Consider the following 21,875-nt stretch of genomic DNA (forward strand, 5'->3'; position numbering starts at 1 on the left):
GGGTGTTGGAACTATAGGGCTCGGCCCCAGGGCCAGCAGGGTTATGGAGCAGGGGGACCAGGGCCACCAGGTTTAGGGGACAGGGTCCCAGCACCATCAGCATTAAGGGACGGGGTCTCAGGGCCACCAAGTTTAAGGGAGAGGGTCCCAGGGCCACCATCACTAAGGGATGGGGTCCCAGAGCCAGCAGGACTGGGGGGCAGAGGGACTGGATGATGTTGAGGCTATGGGACCAGGGTCCCAGGGCCACCAGAGCTATAGGGCAGGGAGACAGGGGCCACCAGGGCTATGGGATGAGGTACCAGGGCCACCAGGGCTATAGGGCAGGGGGACCGGGGTCACCAGGGCTATGGGATGAGGTCCCAGGGCCACCAGGGTTATGGGATAGGGTTTCAGGGCCACAAGGTTAGGGCCCAGGGTCCCAGGGCCACCAGAGCTGTGGGGCAGGGTTCCCAGGGCCACCAGGGCTAAGGGATGGGGTCCCAGGGCCACCAGCTGTGGGCAGGGCTCCCGGTGGGTGCCGGGGCAGTGGGACAGGGCTCCCCGGGCCGTGGGGGCTGGGAGCTGGGGGTGTGGAGGCTGCAGGGCAGCGGCGGCAGCGAGGCCGCGCCGGGGCGGCAGAGGAGGAGGAAGAGCCAGGAAGAAGGCAGGAGGGAAGGCGCAGGGGGATGGGGTCATGCCGGCAGGATGGGGGCCACCATCCCGGGATGGCCAGCGGCCCCACGGCGCTGGGGGTCCCCACCCCGGCCCCATTCCTACCTGCAGGCGCCCGCTGCGTCCCGCCACCCTCCCGCCGGACCGGGGATTCCTGTTCTCCCCAGCTTTATCTACCTGCGCCAGCTCCCGCCCCCGCCTGACATCATGCCGCCCCGGGACAGCCGCCCGGCACCTGCCCCCCCCCCACACTCCGTGGCACCCAAGGGTGCCCCCCACCCCCGAACACCCCCTCCCGGCCCCAGGATGGGGCATCCAGCTTGGCCCCATGCCAGCACGGTGGGGTCCAACCCCCCCACCACACACACACCCACCCCGAACCCACATCCCACCTCCCCACGGTGGTGATGGGGAGTTTCCCACAATGCACTGTGGTGACCCCAGCAGCGGCTGAGACGGGGGGTGGGGGGTGGGGGTGGGGGGGGAAGAGACGGTGGGGGGACACCCCCATGGCTGTCCTGGCGGTGTGTGTCTGGCACGGGACGGCACGCTCCCCCGGGGGTTCCCGGCCCCAGGCTGTGGGGTTTGGGTCGGGGGTCCGCTGGGACCATACACGTGGGGCGCTGGAAGGGCCCCATGGGGTGGGGGGGGTCCCATGGGGTCAGCCCAGGGCCTGGGGCAGGTGGGGACCCCGTGGGGTGCGGGGGGGTCTCATGGGGGTCTCATACTGGTGGCAGGGTCCTCTGGGGTTTGGAGAGATGTGGGAACCCCGGGGGGGCTATGGAATGGGGAGGTGGGCAGTGGGAGATGTGGGGGTCCCTTAGGAGATCTGGGGGGGGTCCAATGGGGATGGAGAGGGGGGTCCCTTGAGGGTCTCCATAGGTGCTAGGGGGGGTCTCCATGGGGACTGTGGGTGTTTCATGGGGCTATGGGGGACCCTATGGGAAAACGAATGTCCCCACGGGTGCTGTGGGAGTATCCATGGGGTGGTGGCATCTCTGTGGGGTGCGTGGGTGTCCCCATAAGGGGTGTGTGTGTCCCCATGGTGGGGCGGTGTCCCCATGAGGTGCTTGGAGTCCCATGGGGCCACAGAGTCCCCGGAGAGGTCCCCATGGGGGGGCTCAGGAGGTCCCTGTGGGGGACGCTGAGGGCTCCATGGGGGTCCCACGGGTCTCCTGGGGGCTGGGCACCTCCCAAAGCCCTATAGGGCTCCCACGGGGGGGTCAGAAGGGTGTCAGTGGGGTCCCATGAGGGGAAGTGGGGGTCCCATGGGTCTGTGGGGATCCCCATGGGGCTGTAGAGCTCCGGCGGGGCCGGGGGGGGTCCCGCGGGCTCCGTGGGGACGCGGCGGGCTGTGCGCTCCTCCCGCCAGCAGGTGGCGCAGCGCGGCCCGCCCGGAGCAGACGAGAGGAGGGGTGCAGCGCGGCCGGAAGTGCGGCGTCACGTGGCTGCACCCGGAAGCGGCGAGCGAGCGGCGGGACCGGCGGCGATGAGTGACGGGGCTGAGGCGGTGGCGGCGGCGGCCGATGCTGAGCGGCGGGTCCGCATCGTGGTGGAGTACTGGTAAGCGCTGCGCCGGGCCCGAGCTCCTTCCCCGGTGCCGCTCCGCCGTCTCCGGTGGGGGGTTGCGGCGGCGCCGGGGACGAGGAACCGGGGGGAATGGCGGGGCCGGAGGGCTTTCAGGGGCGTGAGCGACCCGGATGGGTGGGAGGGTCTGGGGAAGGGTATACTGGGGTGCCGGGGGCAGCCACTGGGGGAACTGGGAGGGGGCTTGCGGGGTGCTGGGGGGGCTTTCAGGCGTGTGGGAGCTGATGGGAGGGACGAGGGGTGAGGGGGAGTCTGATGGCGGGGCTGGGGGCTCTGCGGGGGGGGCCTGCAGAGGGGTAGGTGGGTCGTAGGGGAATGGGCTAGGGGGGGCTGAGAGGTGCAGGCAGCTGGGGGGCTCGTGGGGAGGAGTGAGGGGGTGCAGAGGGGTAAGAGGGTTTTGGGGATGGGGTGCTTATTGTGGAGGATGTGGGGGTACAGGCAGCAACGGGAGGCGGATGCTGAGGGCTCCTTGGTTTGGGGCAGGGTTGGATGGGGAGTGTCTGGGTGAGGGGTGCTGTTGGGGGCTCCCTGCGGTGAGGCCCCAGCTCTCACCTGCTTCTCCCCGCACCCAGCGAGCCCTGCGGCTTCGAGCCCACGTACCAGGAGCTGGCGAGTGCCGTGAAGGAGGAGTACCCCGACATCGAGATCGAGTCCAGGCTGGGGGGCACAGGTAAGGGCCTGCGGTGGCTGGCACCGTGCCGGGGTCACCACTGGGGTGTGCTGCGGTTGGAGTTACCCTGGCCTGCCCCTGCTGCAGTGCTGTGTGCCAGCCCTGTCTGGGGCTTGCAGTGAGGCTGGAAGGGTTGTGCTTTGCTTGCCTGAGTGCTGCGTATCACAGGGGCTGCCCCTCGCTGAGGTTTTGGGAGGGTGCAGACTCTGAAGCCTGGGAGTCTGCCAGGAGCAGGGCAGGAGCCCCCCAGGCTCTGCAGGGGTGCACTGTGTGCTTTGCCAGCCCGGTCCTTCCACCAGGGGTACAGCGTGGTGGGTCTGGGGGTACCACTGCAGTGTTTCTGCCTCCCTGATGCTTGTGCCAGGGGTCGGTGTGGCAGGAACAGCTGCAGGTCGCACCTGGGGGTTGGCAGGACTGCACGGGGCAGGCGCACAGCTTACGGCTTGGCCCTGTGTGCTTTTAAGGTGCCTTCGAGATTGAGATCAATGGGCAGCTGGTCTTCTCCAAGCTGGAGAACGGAGGCTTTCCCTATGAGAAGGACGTAAGTACTTGGCGCTGCAGGGTCCTTGTGTCAGCGATGCTGGTGTCTGCCGGGAGGTTTGGTTTTGCAGCGAGCTCCCCTGTGATCGGTTTTTCCCCTTGATGTTTCCGTTTCACCATCCACCAGCTCTGCCTGAGTTCCAGCAATGCCTTACAATCCCATCGGGTGTTTTTCCCCTTCCTGCCCCCCTGCCAGGACCCACTCTAGGTCCTGCTGGTATGGTGTGAGCCTGAGCCACTGCTGCTCCTGTGGGGAATGCGGGGACGGTTCCTGGAGCTCCTGCCTCGGCATAGCCATGATTTGGGCCCACAGCACTGCCTTGGACGTATTGCATCCAAGTGCTCCCGAACACTGCATGTCCCCTGCCCCCGAGTGCTCCTTCCCCTACCAGACCTTGGAGCGAGGCCAGCCCAGAGCGTGACTCCCTCCCCTCTTGTTTCTTCAGCTGATCGAAGCCATTCGCAGAGCAAGGAATGGGGAACCACTGGAGAAAATCACCAACAGCCGCCCCCCCTGCATCATCCTGTAGCCCTGCACCCAGCGGGGTTCTCCCAGCCCCCTCAGCATCCCCCCGCTTCGCTCCTCGCTGCCTTCGTTAGCTTCCTCTATGACCGGGGACGTCAGGGGAATGCGAGAGCGTAAGGAGCCTCCTGGGGAATGCCATCTCACTGGGGGTGAGAGCTGGGATGGGCAGAGCTGTGACACTGGTGTCACTGGGCTGGCTGTGCTGGGGGGCGCTGTCCTGGTCCATCCCTTCGGGTCGTGTCCCCCCTGTGCCTGAGGTGCTGTGGGGTGTAGCTGTGGTGTGGGGTGGATTCCCTGCCTGCCTTTGCCTTCCTCCTTCCTCTGCGCTTGCCTCCCCTCACGCCCAGCAGTGCGGGGGGGGTCTCTCCCCTCCCTCAGCCACCGGGGGTTTGGGGGCCCCCGCAAATGCTTTGGCCAGCCCTCGGGGGAGCCAGGCCAGGTGTTGGAGGGGACTTTGCAGCTCCAGCTCTCCTAGCAGGTTAATGCAGAGGCAAAAACATTCACTGTAAACTTTAGCGTGATTCGTTAATGATTAAAGTCTCTCCTGTCACTATTTAAACCGGTATGAGGGCAGCAGGGACCGGCTGCCCCGGCCGGGCATGGGAACCCCGGCTTGGCTCTGTCCCCATGGCCAAGAGGTTTATTTAACGGCCACGAGCTTCCCCCACCTCCCTGTTCTCAGGCTCTCAGCTCTCACTTTCTGCCAGTAATGACTCTGCCCTTTGCCACGGGGCAGCTGAGCCGGCGGAGGGGCCCCCTATTTATTCTATACTGTGTATAAACGCAACGGCCCAGTGCTGAATAAAGGACAGAGGAGAACATGGCCCCTCTTGTGTCCCTCAAGAATGTGGGTGGGACACGGGCATCGAGATGTAAAAGCGGGGTTAGATCAGGTCTCGTCTCCTGCCTGCCCTGCCCTTGGCTGGCGGCCAGGCGGGATCACGACTTTTACCCTCCAGGTAAGCAGGTCCTGCCCTTTGCTGCCTCCTCAGCTGGTGGCGGCCGAGGCCAGGAGGGAAGGGACACGATGGTCCCCAGGAGACAGAGCTGGGTCCCCTGCCCTGTGCCAGCTGCCAATGGAAAAGAGGGAACCATGCAGACAAGCGGAGTAGAAAAAAAAACAATGTACAGTTACCAAATATACATCTCGGTGCGATACAGTCGGCTTCAAAAGAATCCAGGAGGAGCCAGGACACGGGCCCAGTGTCCGCCTGCTCTCAGTGCAAGTCCGTGTGTCCCGGTGCAGCTGGGGCACCAGGAGGGGAGGGCGGTGGCGAGGTTTGCGGGATGAGCTGGACCAGGACAGCCCTGGAGAGGTGGGTGGTGGCAGAAGAGCCGCTGGGATGACGGTGGTGGGCTGTCCTTCTCCGGGCCATGCTGGGGCTGAGCTCCCCGGGCTGCTCCCGGTCACAGTCTGAGCACCATCCGGCTCCGTGCAGCTTGTGGGTCACCCCTGCCGGTGCCCAGCTCCCGGGGGGGGAGCCCAGAGCAACGCCTGGCACAAAGGGTGACCCCTCTCTGTCCCCACATGTGCTGCCACACTGTCCCACAGCGTCCTGGGCTCTCCCAGCCCTCTGTGGCCGGCGTCACCCTGTGGCGTTAGTAAGGACGCCACCAGGCAGAGGGGGACAGCCTCCAGCCCCGCGTCCGCAGCTCGCCGTGCCGTCCCTCCCTAAGCTGCCTCGGCGAAGTTGGGGGGGTCTCTCCACAGCCCGGCCCTACGCGGCCGCGTCGTCGAGGCCGGCCAGGCCGAGGTACTCGGGGTTCTCGGCCGTGGGTGTTGTGCCAGGGCCACCCTCAGGGCCACCGGCCTTGGGGGGGTCCTGGTTCCAGTAGTAGGGGTTGTCGAAGGCCTGGCTGAAGGGGCTGGGGGTGGGCGGGCTGGGGGGTGCCAGGTACTCGGGGTTCTCCACAGCATGGCCGAAGGGCCCCGGGAAGGGGTGCTTGGCTTCTTTGATGAGCCCGTTCTTACCCTGGTGCCCCTTGGGCTTGTCCGGTGGGGATGGAGGTGGGTGGGGGTGCCGGGGCGGTGAGCACCGCTCCCCGGCCTGATTTACGTACTCTGCAGGGACAAGGGATGCGTTAGGGGCCACCGTGGCCGGGCTGGGTGATGGGGTGGGCAGGCAGCCTCCCCATCCTGCAGGGTCCCCCACCCGTCCCCTCCCTACCTGGCATGGTGGTGCGGGGAGCTGGGGCGGTGAAGCTCTCGGGGTCCAGGCCCTCGCTGTCCTCGGCCACCAGCACGGTGGGATCCTCGCTGTACCGCGGCAGGGTGCTGGGCTCCCGCCCCGACGGGCTCTGCAGGGCCACCTTGGCCCCACCGTCCCCCTCCAGCACCTCTGGCACGGGGCCCTCCGGCCCCTCCACCAGGCCCTGGGGGGGGAAGGGGAAGGCGGCCAAGCCCTCACCCTCCTCCACATCGGCAGGCGTCTCCGCTGTGCTCTGGGTGCAGGAGAGGGCATAGAGTCATAGAATCACAGACTGGTTTGGGCAGGAAGGGCCTGTTAAAGGCCACCCAGTCCAACCCCCTGCCATGAGCAGGGACATCTCCGACCAGACCAGGTCGCTCCGAGCCCCGTCCAACCTGAACTGGGATGTTTCCAGGGATGGGGCATCTCATAGAACCATAGATCAGTTTGGGTTGGAAGGGACCTTGAAGATCATCGAGCTCCAACCCCCCTGCCCCGGGCAGGGACACCTCCCCCCAGCCCAGGTTGCTCCCAGCCCCATCCAACCCGGCCTTGAACACCTCCAGGGATGGGGCACCACAGCTTCTCGGGGCACCCTGCGCCAGGGGCTCACTGCCCTCAGTGTAAAACATCTCTTTGTTGTATCTAGTCTAAGTCGGGCGCTTGCAGCCCCTGCCAAGGACCCTGGTGTGGCACAGGGTCCCTGGGCAGTGCAGGGGGGAGACTTGCACCCCACATCCCCCCAGCATAGTCGTGGCTGCAGCTTTGCCCCGGGCACTGGGTCACCCCACACCTCTGCCAGGAAAGGGGGTCTCCTGCCTGGCCTCCCTCCCCCTCCCCAGCCCACCTACCCGTGTGGAGGAGATGCGGCTGCGGTAGGTGGTGGAGGTCTCAGCGCTGAAGAATCCCTGGTGAGGGACCAGGTACTCCTCGGCATCCACCAGGTCGTCCATGTCCTCCTCCTCGAGCAGAGCCCGGTAGAAGGTGCTGTCGATGGAGCCGAGCAGCCCGGCCATGTCATTCTGCTGGTGGGGGGGCAGAGGTCAGTGTCCTCATCGGGGTGCTGGTGGGGGGACAGGACCTCTGGGGACCTGTGTACCTGGATGACAACGAAGCGCTGGGGGTCCCGGGCCATGCGGGAGAACTCGGTGACCAGCTCCCGAAACTTGGGCCGGCACTCGGAGTCGATCATCCAGCCTGGGGCAGAGCTGTCAGGGCTGGGAGCGAGGTGCCACCGCGGCACCCTGTCCCCATGCCGTGTCCTTGTCCCCGTCCCCCCCCCCCCCCCCGCCGTACATTTCACCATGATCATGTAGACATCAATGGTGCAGATGGGCGGCTGCGGGAGCCTCTCGCCCTTCTCCAGCAGGTCGGGGATCTCCCGCGCAGGGATCCCATCGTAGGGTTTTGCCCCGAAGGTCATCAGCTCCCACACGGTGACGCCTGGGGGGACAGGGACAGGGGTGAGTGGTGCCCCAGGTCACCCCTGAGCACACCCACCCAGCGCCAGGCACAGGGCTGCCCCGGTGTACCGTAGCTCCAGACATCACTCTGGTGTGTGAAGCGCCGGCGGAGGATGGACTCCAGCGCCATCCACTTGATGGGGACCTGGGACAGGGAGAACGGAGAGGTGAGCAGGACTTGGGGAAGAGGGGCTGGCTGTCCCCAGGGGGGAACATCGTGGTCCCCATCACTCCGTCCCCACATCCCCAACCTCCCCCACCTTGCCGCCGTCAGCGTGGTACTCGGTCTCATCGATGTCGAGCAGCCGGGCCAGCCCGAAGTCGGTGATCTTGACGTGGTTGGGGCTCTTGACGAGGACGTTGCGAGCAGCCAGGTCCCGGTGCACCAGCCGTACCTCCTCCAGGTAACTCATCCCCTGGGGATGGCGCGCATCAGGCCGGCCCCAGCCCCCGCCGTGTCCCCCCCCAGCTCCCCCCAGACCCCCGTCCTACCTTGGCGATCTGCACACACCAGTTGAGCAGGTCCTGGGAGCGGATGCGGTCCTTGTTCTCCCGCACGTAGTCCAGGAGGCAGCCGTAGGGCATCAGCTGCGTCACCAGCTGCACCGTGGAGGTCAGGCAGATGCCCAGCAGCCGGGACACGTAGGGGCTGCCCACCCCTGCCATCACGTAGGCCTCCTGCGGGCACGGGGGGGGTGTCAGGCTGGGCAGGGGCTGCCACCAGCACCGCTCGCCTGCCGGCACCCCTGGCACACTCACGTCCAGGATCTCCTTGTTGGCTTTGGGTGACGTGTTCTCCCGCAAGACCTTGATGGCCACCGGGATCTTCACGCTCTCCCCGTCGGGGATCCAGATGCCCTGTTGGGGGTAACACGGGTGAGGGGGTGCGGAGTAGGGAGGGTCCCAACCCACTGGCAGTGCCCCCACCCCAACCCTTACCTTATAGACGGTGCCGAAAGCACCGGAGCCCAAGACTTTCACTTTCTTGAGCTCCGTCTCCTTGAGGATCCGCATCTGGGCCTGGTTGGGGAGGGCTCCGCTGGGCGTCAGCGGCTCCACCAGCTGCGGGCACAGACGGGTGAGGGGCAGCCAGGCTCCTGGCACCCCCCCCAGCACTGGGGGTCCACCCTCCCCAGGAGAGCCGCAGGTCCCGGCGCCCCCACCTCAGTCTCCTGCAGCAGGCGCCGCATGGTGTGCTTCCGCTCCTGCTGCCGCCGGCGCTTGACGCAGATGACGGTGATGAGCAGGAGGACGACGACCAGCAGAGCTCCCACCACGCCGGCGATGATGGATGTCACCTGGCTGCGGGACAGGAGGTGACCGGGATGGGGGAGATGGTGATGGGGTGGGGGGTCCCGGCTGGAGGAGCCCCCCCAGCACCCAGAGGAGTGGGGGTCAGGGTGGCGCAGGGCATCCCCGCTCATACCTTGGCTTCTGGTCCACGGGACAGCCGTCCTCATCCCGGATGGTGCACCTGCGGACACAGTGTGCAGCAGCACCCCCCCACCAGCAACCCCCCCTACGACCCCACGCCCGGCCGGCCCTCTCCCCGGACTCACGAGTGGGTGCAGTTGGTGGGGCAGAGCTGGCAGACGCCGTCTTCGTCCGGGTACTTCCAGACGGGCACGAAGGAGGCGTCCGCCTTCACCCCGCTGGGGCACCGCCGCACGCACTGCTGCGCGTCCTTGTAGTGGGCACAAGCCACGCACTGGTCCGCCTCCTGCGGGAGGGGGGGGGCTGGTGAGGAACCCAGACGTCTGGGGACCACCCCCCCACTCTCCCCACGTGTGTCCCCCCATCCTCACCGATCCGAAGCAGGTCTCGGTGCCGTTCTGGGGCTGGCACTCGGGGTGGCAGGGAAGGCACCGTGTCCCGTTGGCGTGCTCCCGGACGGCTCTGCGGGGCGGAAGGGCCATGGGGTGGGCGCAGGGATGGGGTCCCGCACCCCCTGCACTGGGGGTGTGTGTGTGACTCTGCCCGCCATGCCCAGGGCTCGCCGCTCACCCATCCAGAAGGTTGCAGGAGGCGACGCACTCCTGGCCGCGCAGGAACCGCTCGCAGGCGACGCACTGGGTTGGGCCGGGTCCCCAGCAGCGCCCGTGGGCGCAGAGGTGGAAGCAGACCAGCCCCTCGCTCTCTGCAGGGGGGGCACCGTGAGCAACGCGGGGAGGGGGATGTTGCCTGTCCCCCCCAACGCCATTCCCCCATGGGTACCGCTTACCGCACTGCTCGGGGGGCTTGTTGTGGGTCTGGAAGAGGCGCTGGCGGGGGTTGCGGAAGATGCTGTCCCAGGGCACCTTCTGGAGGAAGCAGAGCTGGGGGTTGTGGTGGACGAGCACCATCCCGCTGCTGATCTCCTGCAGGGCGCGCAGCCCCAGCGCCCGCACCGCCAGGTCCCGCAGCGTCAGCGAGTAGGCGCCGCTGCCGAGACAGCGCCGGGTGAGCGCACGCGGACCACCACCCCCATACACACACTGTGTCCCCATGTCACACACACACACACACGCGCGCACACCCCCTCCCGCCGCCGTGTCCCCTTGTCCCCGCTCACTTGTGCAGCACGCGGCCCCGGATGACCCGCAGGTTTTGGAAGACGCCCAGGTCCTGCAGGCTGGGTGGCCAGGCGGCGATGTAGAGGAAGCCTGCGGGGACCTGAGTGTCACCGCCCCGTGTGTGTCGTCCCCCCCCCTGGGCCCGCAGCCCCCGGCTCCCCCCACTCTCACCCGTCAGCTCCTCCAGGCTCTCAAAGATCCGCAGCAGTTTGGGGTCCAGGGGCAGCGTGTTGGTGCTGGGGTCCCTGCCGGGGACGGGAAGGAGGTTGGAGGGACTGGGGGGCATGGTGGCCACCCGTGGGGTTGGTGAGGGGCGGGGGGGGCACAGTGCTCACCCGGTGAAGGTCTCGGGCAGGAAGGCCAGGCTGCCGAAGATCTTGGTGCAGCCGGCGAAGTGCTGGATGTTGGAGGCATTCACGGCGCGGACGCCCTTGAGGAAATCCACTCCCAGCCCGTAGCACACTGCGGGGGGGGCACAGCAGGGCTGGGGTGCTCTGCCGGGACCCCCGCTCCCCCCAAAACGCTCACTTGCTCCCACCCCACCGGCTGCAGAGGGACACGCCCCCCCCCCCCTCCCGGGGCATCACCAGCACCCCTGAGGTCCCCAAAGCCCCCCCGAGGCAGTGGGGGGGGGCTGCTCACCCTCCGGGCAGGGCTTGCTGCACTTCTCGCACTTCTGGACGTTGTTGACGGTGACCTCCTGGCTGTTCTGGGGGCACACGAGGGTGCAGGAGCCCACCTCCGTCGCGAGGTAGTTATCTGGGGGGGCGATGCAGAAGAGAGGGGGGGGTCAGGGCCATGGCGGCTCGGCACCAGACCCCCCCCCCCCCCCCCACCGCCGGCGTAGCACTCACAGGGACACTGGCTGACGCAGCTGGCGCCGAAGGTGTAGCGCCCGTCGCGGTTGGGCACCGACTCGAAGGTGTCCGAGTTGTAGATGACGAGGGGGGGACAGTGCAGCTCGCAGATCCCGCTCCGGTTGACATTCAGGCATGCCTGGGGGGGGTGGGAGGGTGAGACCCCAGCATCCCCCCCACCAGGAGCGCCCCCCCCCGTCCCCGTCCCCGGTGCGCACCAGGCAGTCGGAGTGCTTGGGGCCGGTGCAGCCGGCGGCGCACTGCTCGTGGCAGCAGTCGGTCGGCTTCGTGCCCTTGCAGCGGGGGCAGCCGTGGCAGATGCTGTTGGTCACTGGTGGGGGGGGGGAGAGGAGAGAGGGACACGGTGGGGATGGAGACCCCGATGGCTCCCCCCACACGCAGGGGATGTGGGGATCCCCAGGATGAGGAGCTGGGGGGTAGGTGGGTTCCCAGGGCAGGAATGGGGGGGGGGAGGGGGGGGGTCCTGTGGTGGGGATGTGGGTGCCGATGGGGGCAGTGGGACAGGGATCTGGGGGTGTGTGGTGTGTGCAAGTGGGGATCCCCAGGGCAGGGATCTCGGGGGGGGCTCCCTGTGGTGGGGATGTGAGTGCCAAGTAGGGGTCAATGGGACAGGGATTTGGGGGGACAAGTGGGGGTCTTCAGGGCAGGGATTCTGGGGAGCCCATGGGGGGGGGAAGTGGAAGGTCCAGGGGGGTCTCTGGGACCAGGATTTAGGTTCAAGTAGGGGTCTGTAGGACAGGGATGTGTGAATGGAGGGGGCATTCCCAGGGATTTTGGAGGAGCCTGCAGGGCAGGGGCTCCGGGGGTCCTGGGGGGGGGGGAGGGGGGCAGAGCTGGCGGCAGTCTCTGTACTCACGCGTCTGGCAGTCCTGTGGCCCCTCGCCCCAGCAGCGCCCCTCGGCACACAGCGCCCGGCAGTCGGGACCTGCGCCGGGGGGAAGCCGTGAGAGGGCGATGCCGTGAGGGCCGCTAACCCCAAAACCCCCTCCCTGGGTATAATTCCCCCCGCCCTCCCCAAGCCGGGGTGCCGGTGCTCACAGCTGCGGCTGCGGGTGCTGTCCACCTGGGCCTCGCCGCGGAGCTCGTTGTGCCGGTGGAAGATGTCGGACCAGAGGATGGTCTCCTGGAAGCAGAGCTGGGGGTTCCTCTCGATGCGCACCCCCCCCTTCAGGATCTCTGCGTGGGGAGAGGTTGGAGGGGGTGGGGGGTGTCAGGACAGGGAAAGGGGGAACCTGCAGCCCCTCGGGGACAGCCAGCCCCTGGCAGGGACCTCCCACCCCATGGGGACACCCAGCCCTGGACAGGGGGTACCTGCAGCCCCCGTGGGGACACTGAGTGCTGCATGGGGACCTGCCACCCCACGGGGAGCATCCAGCCCCAGGCAGGGACCTAGAGCTCCAGGTGGGGACTGCTGGGGACCAGCAGCTCCAGGTGGGACTGGTAGCCCTGGGCAGGGACCGGCAGCCCCAGGCAGGGCCAGTAGCCCCGTGCACCCACCCCAGGCAGGACCCGGCAGCTCCAGGAGCACCGACCCGCAGCCCCGAACACCCCATGTCAAGAGTGACCACCCCGGCGAGGGGTCCCTGACCTGTGAGGTGCCGCATGCCGAGCTGGCGCAGCCCCGGCGTGCCGGTGGGGCCGGCGTTGCCCACCACGGCCAGGGCGTAACGCTCCTGGAAGAGCTGCGTCCCCCGGATGATGCGCAGGCTCTGCAGCTCCAGATGGCTCACTTGGTTCTCCGCGATCAGCACGTAGCCCTGCACCTCCTTGATGTCCTGGGGATGGCGTGGCACAGGTGAGGGGTCGGCCGGACCCCTGCCATGCCCCCCACCCCCCCAGGGTGCTTCTCCCCCCCAGCAGACCTTGAGGAAGGTGGTGTTGGCGTCGGGGGGCAGGTAGGTGAGCTCCAGGTTGCCCTGCACCACCTGGCAGCCCTGGTAGAGGTGCCGCAGGGTCTCGTAGTGGCTCTCGGGGCTGGAGGGACGCAGCAGCTTCATGTCGGTCCCTGTGCAGACTGCGGGGACGGAGCGGGAGCTCAGCGGGTCCCCTCGCCCAGCGCGTCCTCGCCCCCGCGGGAAACCGAGCCGGCGGCGGCACCGGCCTCCGCAGGAAACGCCGGGGATCCGGCGGCGGCCGTTTATCTCCGGGGCTGCTCCCAACAGCTTCCGATGGGCTTCCTGGATCGCCGCTCCCCCGGCACGCGGCAAAGCTGCTCCCGCTTTGGCACCCGTCCCCGCACGAGGGACAGCCGGGGGCCGACGTCGCCCCGCACCCGCGGTGCTGCTGGGGGTCAGGGCTGGGACCCACGGCCGTGCCGGGACCGTGCTGTGCCGGGGGCCGGAGTGGGGGCCGTGGGCAGGAATGCTCTGCCCACGCTGGCGGGGGGGCCACGCCGAGACAAGACCCGATTGTTGAGCGGCGACGGCCGCCGGAGCCTGGCCGGCCCCATCCCGTGGGGGGCTACTGGCCGGGGGACCATCCCCGGGGCATCGGGGTGGGTGGGGGGTGCAGGGTGGGGGCCCCGGGCCGGGCGGGTGAGTCACGGCGGAGGGTGGCACAGGGCCCCCGGCCGCCCGCTCCCGGCAGGAACCGCCTTTTCAGGTCGGGCGTGTTTGGGGAGCAGCGGTGACGCAGGGCTGGCGGGCATGGCCCAGCCCCGGCGCGCCCGCAGCCCCCGGCACCCCGCCACCATGCCGGGACGAACCCCCCCTACACCAGACCCCGGCCCGGCTCCAGCACCGACCCCGGCACGGCTCCAGCACCGATCTCACCACCGCCCCAGCACAGCCCAGTGCCATCAGCCCTGAGCCACCACCGTCCCCTCCCCGGCCATGGGGCAGGGGGGCACCGAGGGACACGGGGGTCGGGCAGCCGTGCCCTGCCCGCCGCCCAGGTCCCCGGCTGGAGGGGGCTGCCGGCCGTGCTGCGGCTGAGTGACAGCCCCCGGTGCCGGCAGCTGCCTGCACGGCCTCATGGCCGGGGGACCAGGCTGGCAGCCACCTCCTCTGCCTGCTCCAGGGCTGCCGAGCCAGGGAGACCCCCCCCTGCGGGCATGGCCAGGGTGGGGGAAGCCCCCTCCAAATTTGGGGGTTCAGCTCTCACCCCACTGCGGTGGCCTCAGCTGTGCGGAGGAGGGTCCCCCCGGGAGGAGACCATGGCGGGCGGCCAAAGCTCAAGGTCTGCTTTCCGCCTGTCCCGCGGCGCGGGCAGAGGCGAAGGAGAGGAGGGACGGGCGAGCGGTGGTGGCAGGGCCAGATCCCGGTGGGATCCCAACTCCGTCCCATGGGCTTCGGTCCTGCCTGCTCCTCCGAGCCCCCGGCCGGGCACCGGGAAGGGCAATCAATGATCCACCCTGCCCGGCATGCTCCGGCGGGCAGTGCCACCGTGGGTTGCCCGCAGGCAGCTGCCGAGGCGTCCGGCAAAGCCCATCGGCCACATGCCCACGGGGCTGCCCCGGTGCTCCCCGAGCTGGGGCTGCCGGTCATCCCCTCCTGGCCAGCACACGGATCTGGCCCCAGGGACGGGGTTGGGGGCCATAGGGACACGCTGATGTGTCCCCAGCCCGGAGCTGGGAGCTCCCGTGGCACAGACCCTCCGAGCGGGGTGAGCCGCGGGGTGCCAGGAGGGCACCGTGTCCCCACGTCCCTGCCCCACAACCCCACACGGGCCGTTTGCTTCCCAAACACGCCCTGTGCCGGATCTGCCCCCCCGAAATACGGGAGCTGCAGGGAGACCGCAGGCCAGCCCCGAGCCGGCAGAGGGGTCAAACCCCACCGGTGGCTTTTTGGGGCTGGTGCTGGGCTACCGGCCGAGGCCTCGGCACAGGCAGGGCTCCCGCTGCCTCCGCGGCCGCTCTCCCGGGCTGGGCAGGGTGCGGCACGTCGAGAATGTGGATGGGAGCGACGGGCGACGCACCCACCCACCCACCCACCCACCCACCCGCTCCGTGGGGCACCGCGCCTGCCCCGGCACCCCACGGCTCCTGCCCCTGCGCCCCCCCTTCCTCCGGGAAGGCAACCCCGGGAAGTTGGGGTCCCCCCCGGCCCCCGGGTGTTACGGGACCCCCGGGGGGCGGCTGCTGCTGGGGGAGGCGGGGGGGTGTCCCCACTCGGGGCGGCACCGGGTGCCCCAAACTCCTCCCGGGGCAGCGGACCCGGGGATCGGCGGGGGGGAGGGGGGGGGGGGCCGGGGCGAAGCGGGACGGGCAGCCCCGTCCGGCCCAGCGCCTCCCAGTCCAGCCCAGTCCGGCCCCCAGCCCCGGCGGGGACGCGCTGCCCGCGGCGGGGGAAAACCGGGGGGGACCGAGGGGAGATCGGGGAAGGACTGGGGGGGGGGGGGGACGGGGGGTACACGGGGGGGACGGGGGCGGTCCCGTCAATTTCCACCGAGCAGCCCACGGGCACACCGGACCCCGCTGCCCCCACGTTCCCCCCCCCCCCCCCCCCGCTCCGGTCCCCCCCCGGTGCTCCCGGTGCCGGTCTCTCCCGTGCAAAACTTTACGCAAAGTCCCACCGCCGCCCGAGGGGACGCTCCCGCGGCCCGATGTCCTCCCTGTTCCCGCTGTCCTCTCGGTCCCCGGTGTCCCCCACCACCACCACCACCCCGTGGGTGTCCCCCCGCGGTCCCGGTCCGGTCGGACCCACCTTCGGCGGCGGCGGCGGGGCAGAGGGCGGCGAGCAGCAGCCCGGCGCAGAGGCAGCCTCCGGCGGGGATCATGGTGCTCAGCGCGGGCCGCGGCCCATGGCCCCCGCCGGCCGCTCCGGGAAAGTTTGCGGTGCGGAGCCGCCGCCTCCCGCCGCTCCCGGGCTCCGCCTCGCGGGGCCGCGCCGCGTTCCCGGCCCCGGGCGAGGGCGCGCCGCCACCCCCCCCCCTCCATCGCCCCCTCCACCACTCCCACCGATCCCGACCCCCCCCCCCGGGAGCACCGGACACACACACACACACACACGCACGCACGCACCCCCCCAGCTCCGGGGCTGGGGGCTGCCCCGGTTGCAGCGCACCCCGCTCGGTGCGGGATCCCCGGTGCCCCCCCGTCCTGTCCTGTCCCGGGGTCCTGCACCCCCCGGGGGGACACACACCGGCTGCGGGAGGGGGGTACGGTGCCTGGATTGGGGGGCGACCCCCGTCCCTATGCCCTCACCTGCCCCGCTGGGGCTGGGACTGGTACCGGTGCAGGGGATGGGGGGGACGGTGATGCTGCTCCCGGGTCTGGGGACGGGGGGACAGACATGGCACCCACAGATGTTCCTGAGGTACGGGGACTGTCCTGAGGTACGGGGTCAGCCCAGGGTATGGGGACAGTCCCTGGGAGGCACTGGGGCATGTTGCTTCTGTACTGGGGGGTTACTGGGCTGTGCTGGTGGGCATTAGGCCACACTAGGGCTGTGTTGGGGGGGCACTTGGGCTGTATAGGTGGGCACTGGGCCATGCTGGTGGTTATTGGGCCATTCTGAGGTCATGCTGGGAAGTGCTGGGCTGGAGTACGGGGACAGCCCAGGGCATGGGGACAGTCCTGGGGTTTGGGGACAGGGCAGACAATCCCTGGGAGGTACTGGGCAATGTTGGTTCTGTACTGGGGGGGGTCACTGGGCTGTGCTGGAACTGTGCTGGGGGACATCAGGCCACGCTGGGGCTGCGTTGCAGGGGCACTGGGCCATGCTGGTGGGTATTGGGCCATTCCGGGGTCCTGCTGGGAGGCACTGGGCTGGGGTACAGGGGCAGGCCAGAGCATGGGGACAGCCCTGGGGTATGGGGACAGGCCAGCAGCATTTGATGGGTCCCCGCTGAGGTGGCCCGAAGCTGGCACTTGGGCACAAGCCACTGGTGGCACCCCCACCTACTGCCCTGGGCGCATGGGGGTAACTGGGTTTGGGGGTCCCCTGGGAGCACCGCAGCCCGCAATGGGGACCCCCCTGGCCGGGCAGGGTGCCCCAGCCGGGAGCAGCCATGCTGGGGGGCCGGGAGAGGACCCCCGCGTGGGGCTGGTTCTCCCCACCATGTCCCCATCGGCCGCCCCATCCCGTGCTTCAACGCGTGCCACCACGGCCGTCCCCAGACCCCGAGGGAGGAGCTGGCACCGGGCTGGGCTGGAGAAGGGACTGCAGTGCCGGCAGCGGGGCCGGGACCCCCGTCTGCCCAGAGGCGACGGCTCCGTGGGGACAGCAGCGGGGAGCCAGGCGTCACCGCCACCCCAAGCCGGGATGGCAGCACGTGTCCCCCCTGTCCCCCGCCATGGCACCCCGCGGGAGGGCGGCCACTTCGGGGTCCCCGCTCGGGGTCCCGCGTGGCCGGGGCCTGCAGGGCCCCCCCGAGGCAGAGGCAGACCAGGCCGCGCTGCCCCCAGGCCCCGGCCCGGCCCCGAGCTCCGCACCCCCCCGGGGCCCCCGCACACCCCCCGGGGCACGTCGTGCTCGGGTGGGGGGATATATCCCATGAGCCTCTGCGGAGGGTGCTCGGGTAGGGGAGGATATAGCCCGTGAGCCTCCCGCCCTGGGGAATGTATCCCATCATCCCCGCGGAGGCGCTATATCCCATGGTGCCCCGCGCCGCCCCCGTTTCCGGGGTGGGCCGGAAGTGGCGGGGCCGGGCCGGGCGGCGATGGCGGCCGGCGGCGCGGCACGGGCCGCGCTGCTGCTGCTGCTGGGGGCAGCGGCGGCGCCGGGCCCGGCCCAGTGCTCGCAGGGGGACCGGGAGCCGCTGTACCGGGAGTGCCTGGGCCGCTGCGAGCGGCAGAACTGCTCGGGGGCGGCGCTGCGGCACTTCCGCGCCCGCCAGCCGCTCTACATGGGCCTGACAGGTACCGCCCCCCTCCCGCGCCCATTGGCTGCCCGGCCGGACCGCGCCTCCAACTGTTGTCAGGCTCCGCCCCTCGAGGAGGCCACGCCCCTCTCAGAGACCACGCCTCCTCATCGGGTTGCTGGGCGGGCGGGGCCGAGGCGTGGGACCGTAGTGGGAGGCACTGGGATGGACTGGGGAGCACTGGGCTGTCCTGAGGCCTGGCTAGGGGGTGCTGTGCCGGACTGGGAGGCACTGGGGCCGGCTGAGGGGTGCTGGTTCTGTACTGTGGGATCATTGGGCCATGCTGGTTCTGTACTGGGGGTTCACTGGGCCATGCTGGGGCAGTGCTGGCGGGCATTAGGCTACATTGGGGCTGTGTTGGTGGGCACTGGGCCATTGCTGGTGGCTATTGGGCCGTTTTGGGGTCATGCTGGAAAGCGCTGGGCTGTGTAGTGGTGTACTGGGCTGCGCTGGGCCATGCTGGGGGGTCACTGGGCCATGCTGGGGGGTCACTGGGCCATTCTGGGGGGACACTGAGCCATAGTGGGTGCCACTGGACTTTGCTGGAGGAGGTGCTGGCCTCTGTTGGGCCATTTTGGGGGGGTCACTGGACCATTTGGGGGAGCACTGGGCTGTACTGGGGGTTGCTGGGCCATGGTACTGGGAGCCATGTGGGGAAGCCTGGGTGCCCTGCCTGCCCCCAGCACAGTGAGGGTCCCCTGGATCCGTGGGCTGAACCCCACCCAGCTCCCCCTCGCCCCAGCTGGGTCCTGGCACTCCCAGCGCTCACCATGGTCTGGCCATGCAGCCTGATGGTCTGTACTGGGAGGGACTGGGGGGGGGATTTAGTGGCCAGGGTAGGCGCCGTGCCGGCCGCCCCCTCCCGCCGCTTTGTCTCCCAGGCTGGACCTGCCGCGACGACTGCAAGTACGAGTGCATGTGGCTGACGGTGCGGCTCTACGTCCAGGGCGGCCACAGGGTGCCCCAGTTCCACGGCAAGGTGAGCAGCGGGGGACCGGGGGGGGGGGTGACACACCGAGGGGGGACCGGGGTTCCCCTCTGACACGGCCCTTCTCCCTTGCAGTGGCCCTTCTCGCGGTTCCTGTTCTTCCAGGAGCCGGCCTCCGCCTTCGCCTCCTTCCTCAACGGCCTGGCCAGCTTCGTCATGCTGCTGCGCTACAAAGCCGCCGTCCCCCCGGCGTCCCCCATGTACCCCACCTGCGTCGCCTTCGCCTGGGTGAGCCCTCACCCCCCGTCCCCTTCCCGGCGGGCTGTGCTGCGCCCCACGTCCTCGCTGCTCCATCTGGGGGGTCTTCTTGCAGCCCCCGTGGTCTGCCCTCGTTGCAGAGGCCCCCCCAGGGTGACGGGGGGGGTTGGGGGGCACAGCCTGTGCTGGCAGAGCCGCACCGCGCCGGTGGCGCTTCCCGGGCATCCTCTGCCAGCGGCGCTGAGTCTCGAGGGCTTTTCAATAACCAGCTGATCGGCAAACCCCGCACAGCTCCGGCTGCTGCCGCTGCCTCGGCCCCCGGCGCCTCCGCAGCCAATTTTCAGGGCACTCATCTTCCCTAATGAGGCTGACGAGCTGCTGAGGGGGAACGTGACCCAGGCGGGGCGCTGGCACTTAGCTGGCACCGGGGGCTGCTCGGCGTCTCCCCCCCCCCCCCCCCCCGACTCTGGGTTGCCATCTCTCCCGCAGGTCTCCTTAAACGCCTGGTTCTGGTCCACCATTTTCCACACGAGGGACACGGCTGTGACGGAGGTGAGTGGCACCCTCAGAGCCACCGTGACCATGGGTTTGTCACCCTCTGTCCCCAAGGTCCTGTCACCCAGCCCTGCTTGCGGGGGGGCTGTGCGCTGTGGCCCTCCCTGAGCCGCCAGCACGGCTCACCCGACCCCGATCCCCCAGAAACTGGATTATTTCTGTGCTTCGGCCGTCGTCCTGCACTCCGTGTACCTGTGCTGCGTCAGGTGAGCCCCGCCAGCGCCGTGGGGCACCGAGCCGTGGGGCAGGGCGCTGGGGACACCGGCGGTGGCCGGTCCCCGGGGCCGTGAGCGACCCCTTCCTCCTCCTCCTCGCCCCCCCAGGACGCTGGGGCTGCAGCGGCCAGCCTTAATCAGCATCTTCAGGGCCTTCCTCCTCCTCTTCCTCGCCTGCCACATCTCCTACCTGACCCTCGTCCGCTTCGACTACGGCTACAACATGGCTGCGAACGCGGCGATCGGTGAGGCCGGGACCGGGGAAGGGGGGACGGAGGTGGGGGGCCGTACCCCCAAGCGGGTGCTCCCCTCTCCCTGCGTGTGTGTCCCCCCCCTCTCTCCCCAGGGCTCCTCAACCTGGCGTGGTGGCTGCGGTGGTGCCTGCGGAACCGCCCGCGCCTGCCCCACGTCTGGAAGTGCGCGGCCGTGGTGCTGCTGCTGCAGGCGCTGGCGCTGCTGGAGCTCCTCGACTTCCCCCCCCTCTTCTGGGTGCTGGACGCCCACGCGCTCTGGCACATCGGCACCATCCCCCTCAACGTCCTCTTCTACAGGTCAGTGCCACCCCCCCCCCTTCCCTGGCACACCCCCTCCCTTAAAATAGGGGTGCTGGGCACCCCTCTCCTTCCCACGGGGTGCTGAGTGCCCTTCTCTTGGAACCGGGGTTCGGGGGGGGGGGTGTCCCTCTGTTTCCCTTGGGGTTCTGGGGGGGTCCCACCCTTGAGACCGAGGTGCTCAGCACCCGCTCTTGCCCACAGGGTGCCCCTCTCTTGCCCGTGCCGTGTGCCCCCCCCTTGAAATTGGGGTGCTCAGTGCTCCCCTTTGGTCCATGGGATGCTCAGTGCTGCCCTCTGTTTGCCATGGGGTGTTGGGGGGCTCTCTCTTGCCCATGGGGTGCGCAGTGCCCCCCCCCCTTGAAATCGGGGTGGGGGGGGTCCCTTCTTGCCCATGGGGTGCTGGAGGGGCCCCGCTGCTGCTCCCCAGGAGCCCCGGGGTCTGGCTGTGCTCAGCGGGGGGGTTGGGGCTCCCCCCCTCCCCACCCAGCACCGACAGCCAGAGTGGGGGGGGTCTCTCCAAGGCCATGGGGCTGGGATGCTGTGGCCCCCCCCCCCGGCCCCCCACAGCCCCCACCTCTCCCCCCACCTCTCCGCAGTTTCCTGGTGGATGACAGCCTCTACCTCCTGAAGGCCAACTCCGACCTCTTCAAAGCGGACTAGAGCTGCCGGGGGGGGAGTGCGGCCCTTCGCCCCCCCCCAGGGTCCTGCCCTGCCCTGTGCCAAGCGAACCCCCGGCCCCCCCGGCCACGGGCTCCTTCCCCCAGTTGCCTTCGGAGGTTTGCTTTTCTCTCCACGCCCCCCCACCTTCCCCATCTCCCCTCCCCGGGGTGCGGGGGGGCCGGGGCACCCCCCCCGCCGGTTGCACAGGGGCTGAGGGCAGCTGAGCCCCCCCCAGACCCCCCCGCGGCTGCCGGGGCTGAGCCCTCCCTGCGGTGGAGCCCGGCAGCCGCGAGGTGGCAATGGCTGCTGGGGGCTGTGGTGCTGGGGGGGGGGGACGAGGTGGGCGGCCGGCGGGGGGGGGGCCTTGCTGGGACCCGCTGGCACCTGCTGGCTGGCTTTTTTGGGGGGGGTGGGTGTAATGTGGGGCTGGAGCGGTGCCTTGGGGCTGGGGATACCCCCCCCCCCCCGCCTTTGCCAGAGGGGCTGTGCCCCCCCCCCCGGGGCTGTGCCCCCCCCCCGCCCCCCCTCCTTGCCTGAGTGTGTTGTGGGATGTGAATAAAGCTGAGTTCAACCTGGACAGGGCCTGGCTGTCACCCCCCTGTGCCCCCCACCCCCCTGCGTGCCCCCCACCCTGCCCCATGGGCACCTTCTGCCCGGCCACACTGTCCCCTGCTCTGTGCCCCCCCCCCGTGCCCTGCCATGTCCTGCCATCCCTGCCCCCCCTCCATGCCCCATTCCCCTTGCTGTCACCCCATCTCCCACCCTGTGTGCCCCCCCCCCGTCCCTCCCCCTGTGTGCCCCTACCCCCCCGCCACGCTGTGCCCCGTTGTCTCCCTGCCATGCAC

The 21,875-nt window shown here is 69.7% G+C and overlaps 3 protein-coding genes across 5 annotated transcripts; 2 read left to right on the forward strand and 1 right to left on the reverse strand.

Annotated features, from left to right (window-relative positions):
* Positions 1 to 2,043: 2,043 nt before the first annotated feature.
* On the forward strand, positions 2,044 to 4,796 carry MIEN1 (migration and invasion enhancer 1). Its single transcript, XM_082494725.1, has 4 exons — positions 2,044 to 2,217; positions 2,814 to 2,911; positions 3,376 to 3,452; positions 3,898 to 4,796. Exons 1-4 carry the CDS (start codon positions 2,144 to 2,146, stop codon positions 3,979 to 3,981), a joined length of 333 nt encoding a protein of 110 aa, XP_082350851.1. The 5' UTR covers positions 2,044 to 2,143; the 3' UTR covers positions 3,982 to 4,796.
* A 290-nt stretch (positions 4,797 to 5,086) lies between these two features.
* Positions 5,087 to 15,821, reverse strand: ERBB2 (erb-b2 receptor tyrosine kinase 2). Its single transcript, XM_082494726.1, has 27 exons — positions 15,703 to 15,821; positions 12,922 to 13,073; positions 12,648 to 12,834; positions 12,098 to 12,235; positions 11,916 to 11,984; positions 11,257 to 11,369; positions 11,036 to 11,177; positions 10,824 to 10,940; positions 10,517 to 10,643; positions 10,353 to 10,426; positions 10,181 to 10,271; positions 9,851 to 10,050; positions 9,634 to 9,766; positions 9,435 to 9,525; positions 9,189 to 9,349; positions 9,056 to 9,103; positions 8,793 to 8,931; positions 8,569 to 8,691; positions 8,389 to 8,487; positions 8,122 to 8,307; positions 7,890 to 8,045; positions 7,699 to 7,774; positions 7,463 to 7,609; positions 7,266 to 7,363; positions 7,018 to 7,188; positions 6,146 to 6,419; positions 5,087 to 6,039 (listed from the first exon to the last, which is right to left on the reverse strand). Exons 1-27 carry the CDS (start codon positions 15,773 to 15,775, stop codon positions 5,696 to 5,698), a joined length of 3,729 nt encoding a protein of 1,242 aa, XP_082350852.1. The 5' UTR covers positions 15,776 to 15,821; the 3' UTR covers positions 5,087 to 5,695.
* Positions 15,822 to 17,659: 1,838 nt separating this feature from the next.
* On the forward strand, positions 17,660 to 21,607 carry PGAP3 (post-GPI attachment to proteins phospholipase 3; the record flags this gene model as incomplete). Of its 3 annotated transcripts, XM_082494977.1 has the most annotated exons (8): positions 17,660 to 17,858; positions 18,742 to 18,839; positions 18,924 to 19,076; positions 19,536 to 19,598; positions 19,746 to 19,807; positions 19,925 to 20,061; positions 20,163 to 20,367; positions 20,967 to 21,607. In XM_082494977.1, 8 exons carry the CDS (start codon positions 17,660 to 17,662, stop codon positions 21,028 to 21,030), a joined length of 981 nt encoding a protein of 326 aa, XP_082351103.1. In that variant the 3' UTR covers positions 21,031 to 21,607. The 3 variants fall into 3 exon arrangements, with proteins under 3 accessions (XP_082351103.1, XP_082351101.1, XP_082351102.1); XM_082494975.1 differs by having other exon boundaries at positions 19,925 to 20,367; XM_082494976.1 differs by having other exon boundaries at positions 18,954 to 19,076; positions 19,925 to 20,367.
* Positions 21,608 to 21,875: the final 268 nt, after the last annotated feature.

The sequence above is a fragment of the Vanellus vanellus genome (assembly GCF_965231255.1).
Source record: "Vanellus vanellus genome assembly, chromosome: 24".
Lineage (NCBI taxonomy): Eukaryota > Metazoa > Chordata > Aves > Charadriiformes > Charadriidae > Vanellus > Vanellus vanellus.